The following is a 12,476-nucleotide window of genomic DNA, read 5'->3' on the forward strand; positions in this document are numbered from 1 at the left end:
CTCATTCCCTCAGCAGATGGGGATGAGGTCAGCCCTGTTCCAAGTGTTCCCTGGTACACGCAGAGGAGCCCAAGTTCTGAGCGGACTATGGGGAGAACGACCCCCACCAGATGTTTAAGAAGAACACGGGCTACTGTTAGAAGGGAAGCCAATGCCAGGGCACAGTCCAACATGTCTGTGTCCTAGGAACTCTTCTAGGAACCAATATGAAGGAAACGACCTGAGTAGAGAAGAACCAATTTAAATATAAGGATGGTAAATATAATGAAAGTTTTATGTATGAAAGCAAAGTGTTTGCTGCAACCCAAATGGTGCTAACTCCCAAGGTGTGATCTTACTGTGAGAATTCAAAGCGTCTTTCAATGCAGCAAGGTTTTGAGGGCAGAAAAGGTTTGAGTTTATGAATTATGGTAAAGAGGTCTTTACTTTGCAATATAAAAGGGCATCAAAAGGAAAACAACACGAATGCAGATATGAATCCTTTCCTCCCTAAGGTAAAGTAGGTCCCTCCCATTTCTGTGCCTTTGCTGGAGTTCATGCAGATCTGTCTTTGTCGACGTCATGGTCGTCATCATCATCATCATCATCCCAAGTATATACGAGGTCCTAGAACATCGAATGCACTTTAATTTTCACAGCAGCCCTAAGCTGTGCAGAAGAGCTTGAGGCCTCGATTCCTACACTGCAACAAGACTCCTGTTACAGAAACTCAAGTGTAGCTCTACATTTCAGAGCCAGTCCCTGACCTTAAAAAAGATCCTGGAAAACCACTGTCCCTAATGTCAAGAATAGCAAGTGGAGGTCCTGAAATGTTAAGATATCAAAAGTCACCCACAGTCTTCCATGAAGGCAGAATTTCCACTGGGACAAGTCAGAGCTTTTTGCCAGGACACTGTTCGACTTCTCTTTATATACATTTCTCCATGAAACTAGTTGCAAACACTGAACTGATTTTCTCACCAAGTTTGATTCGTTACAGATAAGGTCTCATTTTCATATCCCTAGACCATGAAGGCACCATGTAAATGTCCGCTGCATGTTGGAACCAGTCTTGGTGTCTGTGTGTAGCAGCTTTATGCCAGATGCTGTAATGCATTAATTTTGTTAATCCTGAGGTCTTCCCTCTGGGGTGAGCACTATTGTGCCTGCTTTACAGATAAGCAAACTGAGGATAAAAGAGGTAAAAGTTTGGTCGTGTGGTGAAGCTGGCATAAGAACCAATACTGGCTGACCTCCAGTAGGTCATGAGGCCTTTATTCCTATAACATAAGCAGATTGATGGAAGAACTGTTTATTTTTTGTGCTGAGGCAAGCTCGTGCTATGTAGCTTTGGCTAGCCTGGAACTTGCTATGCAGACTGGGCTAGCCTCAGACTTGCAGGAATTCCCCCCTCCACCCCCCGTTGCATCTGCCCTCTGCCTCCTGACTGCTAGGACACAAAAGTTGAAATATGACCGCATACTTTAGGGCCTTGATCACTGAAAGAACTCAGAAGTCCTGAGATGAAAAGGTTTGGAACATTTATGGTGAGAGTTCTCTTCTACTTGGAATAGAGAGGAATTATTCTCTAATTCAGGAACTAATTTCACATATTTTAAAGTGCCAACACAGACAAGAGTTTAAGAGTAAGCAGAAAGCTCTGTTTCCTACAGGCACAGCCTACTTGAACATGTGACTCCCTCCAGTAATAGTTCCAAACTGAGTCAGGGGAAGGAACTGCTTCTGTGAGACCTGCCAACGAAGGAGGGACCTTGGGCGATGCCAGAGCCCAGCTCTTGCTGTGCAGTCGAGAGAACAGGCTCAGCTTCTTGGCCAGAGACCTGTGCCCTTCTTTCTCACCAGTGGAATCAGACAAGACACAACAAGACACAGAGTCTTCTGGATACCAAAGGCCAGAAGCACACAGCATGGATGCCCACAGCAAGCCATGGAGGCAGTAGGAATGTCTCCACATACCACCCTGCCCTGGGCAGCAGAGACTCACGTTTTTCTGTGGATGGCACAGCATGGAAGAGCGTCAGGGGTCTCTCACTACAGGATGGGGGCTTGGAGTCACTGCTTTTCTTCCTGGAGAGGTGTAGCTGGGCGTTGGTGAGGGGCACATCAGGCACGGTGTTGAATATCTGCATAGCAGGGTGACAAAAAGGTTATACGTTTCTGTGAGCTAGGAAGAAAGCACAGGCCTGAATCATGACCAGGAGCTTGGTAGTGAGTTAGAATCAGCAAGTAAGGATGAGAAAGATCTCCAGCATTTGGAGGCCTCCAATGAGACACTTCTAGGAACCGGTATGGAGTACTTTCTCCAAGAACTGATGCCAGAGCTCACTTCCCCTTTCAGTCCCTTCCACCATAGTCTTTATGGATCTCCTCTGATCTAAGCAAGGGGAATGGAAAACAACAGAGATCATCTAAACCGCTGTCTGCTAACAGGGAAGGTTTTTACTGCCTTTATCCAGAGCCAATTAATCCAGTGCCCTTCCTTCCTTCATTTGCTCTCCTCCCCAGTTATTTACAACTGCTTCACTATTTTATCTCAGACCATAAAAATATTTTTAAATAATGTTCGCAACCTGACACAGAACAGGAAACATGTTTCCTCCTCACCCACCATCCTCAGTGGAAACCGCCTTCCCCTTTCAGCGGCTCTGTGTTATCTGTGAAGGTGTACTTTACCTCATTTCAAAGAACAGAGGCTGCTGACCCTGATAACACACGCACGCATCTATGCATATACAAATTTAGAAAATGTAGAAAAGTCTAAAAAAACCTCACAGTTCTATTATTTACAGATTATAACTTTTAGGAGTTAGGTTTTGTGACTTTAAAAGGTTTTAAAAATCATGTAGTTATTCTTTAAGAATGTATGTAGTTGTTACTTTTCTAACTGCTGTGACAAATTCCAGGCAAGAAGTAACTTATAGAAGTTTGGCTTGTGATTTAGAGGTGCATTCTATCCTAGTGTGGGTGAGAGGGGAGAGTCTATCCTAGTGTGGGTGTGAGGGGAGAGTCTATCTGAGTGTGGGTGAGAGGGGGGAGTCTATCCTAGTGTGGGTGTGAGGGGAGAGTCTATCCTAGTGTGGGTGTGAGGGAAGGATGCAGCCTATTATAGTCTGGAAGTCATATTGGTGGGAGTGTGCTTTAGAGATTTGCATTGGTATGGATCTTGCTCTAATCTGTGAGTCTACCCCTAAATACATAACACTTTATTATACTCAAAAAAGGGGGGAGGGTGCTGCAGGAAATCCTTCAGCCAGTAGCCTTTAAGTTACTCGCCCACTTGGGTGTGGCCTCCTACAACAGGAGTGGCTCACAGCCGTGGCAGCAGGAGCATGAGGCAGCCTGTTCAAATCTCAATGGATCAGAAATCACAGAGACAGAGACTAGAGGAAATGGGCTTGGCTATTAATCCCGAAGTCTGCCCCCAGGGATCACTTCTCCCAGCTATGTCCCATCTCCCAACAGTTTCATGGACTCTTCAAACAAGAGTTTCAAATGCAAACCCACAGAGAACACTGCACACTCAAATCACAGCAAGGTAAAAAAGTGAGACAAAAATCTTCCCAACTCTTACTTGCCTTACTACAGAATGTCCTTATCTCTACGGCCAGCACCTACATGGTGCTTTCCATGGAAGGAGCTGCCACTTACTGCAGCTCCTGGGGTGCTGGCCACAGCACCCTGTGTTTCACAAGCACTTCACTCAGTGCTCAGCAACTCTGCATAGCTGCTAACATCCTGGCATTTTATAAAAAACCAAAGCATACAGAAATGTAGCTGTCACGTGGATAGATATAATTATGGAAGATAGCAAGGTAACACAGGTCCCTTTGTTGCTAGACTCCTCTGTGAATGGGTATGATAATAACACCCATTTGAACAATCAGCAGCTTATTTGAACACCCACTTTACAGAGGCACCCTGAGTGTGACAGTGAACGAAACAAATGAGCCTCCGATGGTCAGAGGACTTCCATTCCAGTAGCTGTGATTTACTAAGTGTTTGCCACCCCAGGTCTGGAGCTGAGAGCGTTGTGCAGTTCTCATCTAATGCTAACCACATTTTCCACAGCTGAGGGTTATTCCTCACATACTTTTACATCCTGCTTATCTCATATAATATTATATGGCACTATTCTCCCTGCCATAGAAAAATCTTCAAAGATGATTCATAAGGATTTCATAACCTCCTCAACTTTCCTGAGAAACTAAGATGGACTGACTCTTTTGGTGTCCTCCCTTACATGGAGACATCAGCCTCCTGGCTGCCCTCTCTCCAGCAGTCACAAGTCATAAGAGGACCGCATCCCTTAACTTATGGCTCAGGGTTTCCCATAATTGTTCTTCGTACGGCTCTCATCTTCGTGTGTGTGTTTTAAAGTGACTCCCAAAAGCTGATATGCAGAAAGCCAAGTCACAAGAATTATGAGAGCTTCAGCTGGAACAGCTGCTCTCCTTGGGTTGGCAGGCCTGTGGTCCTGATGATGCCAGCCAGCCGGTTGAGCCAGTCTCACTCCCAAACACAGCTGTCGGGAGGAAGGTAGCATTAGTCCATGCTCCCTAGTAGATTCAAACTTGAAACAAGATAAACGGAGTGGATGGATAGAGCTGAGATCAACCGAGACAGGGGGTGGGAAACGGAGACTTACAGGGAAAGAAAACTTCATCTCCAGGGCAGCCAGAAGCCCTGACAATAGGCTGACTGAGGCTATTCACTTCTGCAGTCTCCTGGAGCCTTTGTAGTGGGAGAAAATGGAAAGACTGCGGCTACCACTGAGCCCGAGTATGCACCCTCTAAGACGCTTTCTTTTTGTTCCCCCAACCATGCCGAGCCTTGGCCACTCTGAGGTGACATCTCAATGAGCAGCATCATTGACAGTTTAAACACGGCTCCTAGATATGTGTGCTTATACCTGCTGAGCTGAGCTGGGCATCTCACATGACTCCTCCCTAAACTGCAGGTTAACTCAGCATAGGGCACAGCATGACCATTTCACAAGAGCATCTCCTACCCTGCTCCCGACTCCCGTGAGGCCACATGGACCAGAAGTGAAGCCCTGGGGTTGCAGCAGCCAGCCATCTTCTCCAGCCAAACTTCTTTTAGAAACCACAGTCTCAGTCTCATGAGAACAGATAGTTCTTTAACAAGTACTGGTGTCTCTTAGTACCCTTCTGCCTCTGGCTCAGAATGCAGTACCTTTAGCAATCCCTTGAGAGCATTTAGATATGAATCCATAGTTAAGGACAGGCCAGGTCCTATTACCTGCCCATGACTTTGCCTCTGGCCTCCAGATACTGTCTTTCTTTCTAAGGAAGAGTGATCCATCCACTGTCCACTACAGTGTCAGGGGAAAGACAGCAGATGTGCATTTGAACTTCGACTGACAACAGCACTGAGAACATCTATTCTTTCTAGAACTGCAGTAGAGATCAAGTTAGACACAGACAGATGTATGAAAAAGAGCCCTGCAAACACAGCAGGAAAGGACATGGGAGCACACGGAGGAGCATCTCTCCCTCCACATCTATTATTTCCTCTAAAAGTTAAGTGAACAGACTGACAGACTGGGACAGTTCTATAAGGGAATTGTCACCATGGTAGGCACAACAGCCCCAAAGGCCCGTTCCCTGGGTCTGATTAGGAGGTAGACACAGGCTTCTGAAGAACTCTGTCAGGCTGATCTTAGGATCAGATGCAGTACTTTGTGCACAAGAGCATACTGCAAGGCGTAAAGTGTCAGATACAGGCCCAACACATCCTGGCTGCAAGGGCTTTCCTAAGTGTGAGGGCACCTTTGTAAGGGAAGCCACCTTGATGCGGACATTCAATAGGAAGTCGGGGTTGCCATGGTGTTATAGGACCAATCTGCATACTCAGGAGGTTCAGGCAGGAAGATGGCTCCAAGTTCCAGTCAAGGCTGAGCTACACAGTGAGTTCAAGGCCTAGGACACATAGCAGGAATGTGGGAATTACTATCCACATGACTGTTGCTCATGTAACTTGGAAATTCCCACACATGCAAGCGGATTTTCCAGCCACCTCTGACCGTGCCAAGCTTTGTCTGTGCTCAGAATTTAAGCTGGAATTCTGATGCGTCTGAATTACACAGCTCTGTTGGTTACTCCAGTTCTATTGCACGAACGAAGTTCTCTTTGGGTTGTGAAGACTGTCATACAAAGGACCCTGTAATCTACAAGCATTAACTCATATAGTCTACAAGCTATACCGTGCGGTGGGAACAACGTACTCATTTCACAGAGACTTTCCAAATTAACACAAAGAGGCGAGTTTTCCTTTGTGCCCCAAGTGTCCTGTTCAGATGGTCTCACTTAACGAACTAATTCCAACTTAATCAGGAATGCCTTACACATAAAAGGCAAGAAGACTGTGACTCTGCTGGGAGTCAGTGGAGAATAAGATTGTAAAATAAAAAAATACAACTGCGGGGAACCTTTCCAAGTATCCCCAATTTCAAGGTCCCTGTGAGTGGCATTAACACAGCCATAAACACCAGGCTGCTTCTCCTTAAGCCAGGCAGCAGAGGGTCAGCGCTGGCCTCTGAGGTTGGCTAGTCTCGGGTAAGCACTAAGTCTTGATGGACACTCATACACCACCGCCAAACCTTGCCATCCACGACAGCTACCCTACTGCCATATCATCATATCAAATATAAAAGTAATTTGGAGGACTAAGATGGAGGAAAAGCAAACAAGCTCTGAAGCTAGACAGCCCTGAGTTCAAATCCTGACTTTTCCACCTACTAGCTGTATTATCTCCGGGAAGGTCTTTAGCTCCTCTGAGCCTGTTTCCTTTATAAATGTGATCACACTATACCTCAGATAAAGGACATAAAATGTGTAACATTACGTTGGTAAAGCACAGGCAGGAAGCGTGGTAGTATAAATGACAACTAAAATTCATTACTTATCATGCAGTTATAGGTATATGAATTAAAGGCATGAATTATTTCCTTCACAACAACTGAATAAGGGAAATGCAGTGATTGCCATCTTGTAGATGAGGAAATTGAGAATCGCTAAAATTAACTGATGTGCTCAAGGTCACACAGCTGGCTAGACAAGGACCTAGATAGCCTGCCTGACTGAGGGGGCTTAGCTAACTGTGTCTTGTGTGTGACTGAGAAACAAATGCCAAAACATAAAGATCACAAGTTTTGTGGACCAACCGATCAGATTTCAGGCGTTTGTTAGGTCTTGAGCAAGTTATGTAAGCTTCCGATCATCAAACATCCCATTCACAACAAGGCCCAGGACCTTGCTGAGGGCTAAGGCACCTGGTGGTTTGGCCTTGGCTGTGAAAAAGACACTGCCGTATTCAGTAAAAAAAGGAGACACATTGAGTCTAAGAAGGAAATAAGTGGATAATGAAAAGGAATTATTTGCAGTCAAGACACAATAATTCAATTTGTAAGTGTAAATTTAATTACATTCTTTGCAAAATATCAGCATTAGCTACCTGAAGCAATGTTAGTATCTGATGTTCTTTATTGCTGTGTGCTACCTACAGAGTTTAGGGGGTCTGGCTCCTTTCCGCCCCATCGTGATGCTGCGGAGCCCTGACACTTTTGCGGAATTTGTTCTTAACTGTGTTGCACATACATCTTTACACCTTTTCTAATCCCAGCTGTCCCGTGCCCCGCAATTAAAAGGATTAGGAGTCTCTCTATAAAGTGTGCCCTGTACTCTTTATTATGCGCCGTGATGTTTATAGGAGGAAAATGAGGTCATGAGGAAGAGCTTCTGAGTCTACAGCTGCAAAGGAGCTGGGAGGACAATAAATCACACCCAATGCAAAGCAGGTGAGTTAAGGACTGAGACTGAGAACTGTTCCTGAGACACAAATCCCTCAGGGTCTTAGGTCACGGGGATCTAGCTGAGGGAGGGAAGGCCTCAGCTACTCTGCTCACTGCATCTGTGAGGCACCCCGCATAGGGCAAGCTTGTGAGTCAGGCAAGCCACCTCAGGGCTTGTCATTAAGTGCTAAATGCGAAGAAGCCAAATCCAGAGGCTGTAGCTACAGAGAGGTTTGTTTTAAAGGACAGCTGGAAATCCCAGACTCTGTTGCTATCAGAGTTTTAGCAGAGATCAACAGTTTGGAAAGTAGTTTGGGGGCTTTTACTTAAAACCTCTCAAGAGGAACCAATTATCTTTAGTAACTAAAAACACACATAAGGGGACATGGGGCGGGGGAAGTGCTGTGATTTTTCCTATCTCCAGAAAGAGCCCATTTCCCACTGCCTCTGCTGATAGAGAGGAACTATATACAAAGCCACAACAAATTATAGTCCCATTGGAGGGGTATTAAAGGAGCTTCCCAATACAAAGGACTACTAGCTTACCTAAAGTTAAATGGGGTAATTATGTGCTCAGATTGATAAACTTACTACATTAAGAAAGAGCATCCTACACAACACTTGGGAGAAGGAAAATGTTCTGAGAGAGAGCAGAAGCGCTGCATCCCACTGCCCAAGTCCATCTGTCTTATTTCCTCAGGGTTACAAAGACAGGACCAAAGGAACAGAAAGATGGCTTCAGTGAATCCAGGCACACGATTATAATTAGTATCAATTTTGTGTATCAACAAATGTGAACTACTAAGAAAATAAAAAGCAAACGGCAAACACCTGCCAGTTGCAGATTCATCAACTGCATATTAATTAATATAAATTTGTGTGTGCAGTCAAACAGTAGTGCAATTAATGGGGTGCCATCAACATTTTTTTTTTTTTTGCAAAGGCAAATGAAAGCAAGATTTGAGTTCCAAATGGACTCGAATCTCACTAACTGCATGGAGGGTGACTTATTTCATTGGAAATATGGGCTGCACAGAGCTAGAATTCTCGGCTTGGGGATTCAATAAGGTCACCGATGGTTGCTAGCTTATGGCTTTGGCACATGAGATTAAGAGTTAACAGTTGTTGAAAAGGATACATTTCTGAGAGCTAACAGTTTAAAGATCTCCTCTCTTATCTCCCCGAAAGCCCACTGATGGACTGCAAAGTAACTCTCACAATGTACAGATACTAATAGGTCTGGAGGGCGAAGATGACACAGCATACCACTCGCAGGCCTGAGTGCACAGAAGTCCTGCCTTTCCTCCAGAAACCTTCTGCAGAGCCGCTGCCAAAAGGAATGTCATGCACTGCCACAGAGCCTAAGGCATCAGCCCTACTAATATGTGCTGGACCTTTAGAGTGTAAAGACACTTCAGACACAGCTAGCCTGAAGCTTCAGGCTTAACCAAAGGCATACAAAGGCAGTGTGTTCTCTTGACAAGGTTGTTCATCCTTGACATCGAAATCCTGACAAATTAACCTTTTACAAAGTAATTAGCAGAAAAACTTTAGAAGAAATGGTAAAAGTGTGCGAACTCTTGGGTATTTTAAATAATAGAAGTAATATTTTGTATTTTTATTTCTAAATAGAAATGAGTTTTATTTCCACTATAATCCTAAGTATTTGTTTACTTGATAGTTTAAGCTTTAAGGTGATTAAACTGTGAGTTGGGGGTGGGGGTGGAATTCTACTCATACAGAATTGGAAATTTTAAAGAAATAACCATTACTTTAAAATAAGCATGGTGGGGAGCCAAAATCTTTACTCTGTGAGCTTTCAACTCAAACACTTTCATTTCTGCTCTTCTCTAGTGACCACATAATACAGGTGGAGTTCCAGATATATAATCCTTGGGGGGAAATGACAATATTTTTAGGCATTTGAGGAAACCATCTACTGATTTCTATACTGGCCGTGGCAGTATACATGTCCAGCAGTAGTGTATAAGGGTGTTATTCCCCCCACATCCCTGACAGCATATCTTGTTACTTTCTTTCTTGATGATAAGTCATTCTTGCTTGGTGACATACATCCTCAAACCAGTCTTAATTCTCCTGATGGATAAGGATGCTAAATTTTCTTTTGAATATTTATTGACCATATAGGTTTGCTAGGAAAACTAAGTGTGATGGTAGCTACGAAGCTGTTTAGTGCAATATCTATCATGTGAATTAGTTGTAAGTGAAAATGAGATTTTTTTAACAAAATTATATTTCTGGACTATGTTTATTAAAATATCGGGAATGTGTATAGACTGTATTAGCTCATTTTACATTATGAGAGAGAAGTATCAAAGACTGGGTAACTTTTGAAGAAAAGAAACTTCATCTGGTTCACAGTTCTGGAGGTCCAGAACCAAGGAATCACATGTGATTACAGCCTTACTGCAAGCTGAGGTACAGGACACTATAAGATATGAGGGGGAGGGTATGTGAATTAGATAGAGATGGGCAAAGGTGTGCGTGAGAGAAAAAGAGACAGAGAGACAGAGACAGACAGACTGTCCACCTTTCTGTCTTCTTATCTCTCTTACAAAGCCATCAGTATTTAATCATGGGACTCAGTCTGAATGCCAACATCAAAGAGGTCAGAACAGTGACACTTACTTTTCTTTAGGGTTGTGGCTACTGGAGGCTTTCGATGAGCTAGTGAATAGTGCCATACTCATGTGAATATAGGCAATGAGTGACTGGATTCCATGGGAATTTAAAGGGGGAGGCATGAAGGTATTAGGGATAAACATGAGGAGTCCAGGAGAGTTGGAGAGGAAAAACATTGTATACCCGTATACAATTTTTAAGAAAAAATATATTTAAAAATATGGACCACTCCAGTGCATTCAAAACAAAGACCACAGACATATAAGCACATAAGAATGAATATGCATGACCACATGGATGCAGGTATGAATGAAAACATGTACTATCTATATAATCAAAATTCAGACTACAGGAAATTTACTTGCCACACAAATGGAAAAAGTTCAACATGCCAAATTGCAACAAACCCATAAATTTCTAAGATAATCAAGCAAAGAGTAAAAGGGTTTTTCTAAAATGCAGCTCATATTAGCACTCCTCCTCTGGATTGCTGAAGAGAAGACAACAACAGAGTGTGCAGCACAGAATAGGAGCTCAATAAGCTTCTGCCCATCCCCACACCATGATGGCCACTGCTGTCACCTCTACCAGTATTCTCACATTTATCACTACCATGACAATAAGCAACCTCAACATCATCGTGGTTCAAACCTAATCAGTTCTGAAGGTCAGTTCCAATGCACCCCCACCTGCACAGCTAAACAACTCAATTCGTTACTGCAAGAACCCCATTATGTGTTACCTTTTCATGATTCTCTATTAAGATCTCAATGACAATGTTCTGAAACTTGATGTCCATGATGGCTGCCACCGTTTCTTCCTGAGGCCGCAACAAGGTGGGTCCAAACACCACGCCAAGGTTTGCCACAGTCATCAAATTCTGCTTGTGGTTGTTGGCAACACTGGAAATGGGAAGAAAGAACAAATAAGAGAAGCCATGCACAGAGATGACTGACCTCCTCGGGTATTTCCAGCTTCCTATCTGCATCTATAGAAAGCAGGAGCCAGGACATCCTTGGATGCCATCGCTTAAAAAGAAGCTTTTCTCTTGTATCTTCAACTAGAGTGTTCACAGACCTGCGTTCAGCATTCACTTAAGGATATGATTTCCATTTTGCCACAGACAGACAGCCACCCAACCACCTAGTCAATGCCATCAGCCAGATGACGAGCTTTTGTTCACCTGAGTCACTGCTCTCTAAGTCCAGGTAACTGCCCGCCCTCTTGGCTACAACTTCTGCATCTGTCTGCTGCTTCAACCATTGAGGGTTTTTCCCTCTGCATTGTCTCCAATGCAGGTCAAGAAGCTTCTGGTTTTAATTCATTTGCACACAAGAGCACAAAATAGACATAGTTTATCGAAAGGAAAAAGAGCTGGTATTTGAACCATGTCAGGAAATTTGGTTCTCTAAACACCAAGTATTAAAAGCCCATTTGATTAAACATGTGGCTCACACTAAGTGAAACGTGGCATCATCAGAAATAAAAAGTACACTACTGTATATCCAAATGTTTATACCGCACTAACACGCAAATTTTAAAGGAGACATGAGGTCAGGAGTGGCTAGGTCAGAATAATCTGTTAAATACGCATGCATACTTTTAGGTTTAAAAAAACTACTCAAAATATATATATCTGAACTCCATGTCCAAGCTATAAAGCTCAATGGTTCATAGCCAGTCCCTTGAATAAAAAGTTAGGAGTGACTTACTGACAATAAACAAGCACACACCATTCAGCACTGTTAGAAAATACTAGAAGTGTCCTTAGTCACCCACCTGCTAGAAGAAGGAAGCTATTCATTACTAACTTGAACCTAGAGAGAAATCTGGATAGAGAGTTTCCATGGACTGGCCTCCCTAGCATTTAGTGCTATTTACACTTAGTGTCTTTCATACAATCCCATCGATGGCGGCTCTTCCACCTGTAGACTTCCATTATGTAGGAGAAGAGAGTCACCTGCCTTAAATGTCTGTTTTTAAAGTGAGTATTTACTGAAATCCTACTTCAACCAATTTTATC

The 12,476-nt window shown here is 43.6% G+C and overlaps 1 protein-coding gene across 5 annotated transcripts in view; it reads right to left on the minus strand.

Annotated features, from left to right (window-relative positions):
* The window catches only part of Arhgap26 (Rho GTPase activating protein 26), a 398,682-nt gene that overhangs the window by 90,816 nt on the left and 295,390 nt on the right, over positions 1-12,476 (minus strand). For all 5 annotated transcript variants that reach the window (XM_041659662.1, XM_041659661.1, XM_041659665.1 and 2 more), the window contains exons 18-19: positions 11,196-11,355; positions 1,985-2,123 (exon numbers count right to left, since the gene is read on the minus strand). In XM_041659662.1, coding sequence (XP_041515596.1) covers positions 1,985-2,123; positions 11,196-11,355 — 299 coding nt within the window. The remainder of the gene's footprint in view (positions 1-1,984; positions 2,124-11,195; positions 11,356-12,476) is intronic.

This window comes from Microtus oregoni, unplaced genomic scaffold (genome assembly GCF_018167655.1).
Source record: "Microtus oregoni isolate MIOR12 unplaced genomic scaffold, Mior012 000011F_ref0000422, whole genome shotgun sequence".
NCBI lineage: Eukaryota > Metazoa > Chordata > Mammalia > Rodentia > Cricetidae > Microtus > Microtus oregoni.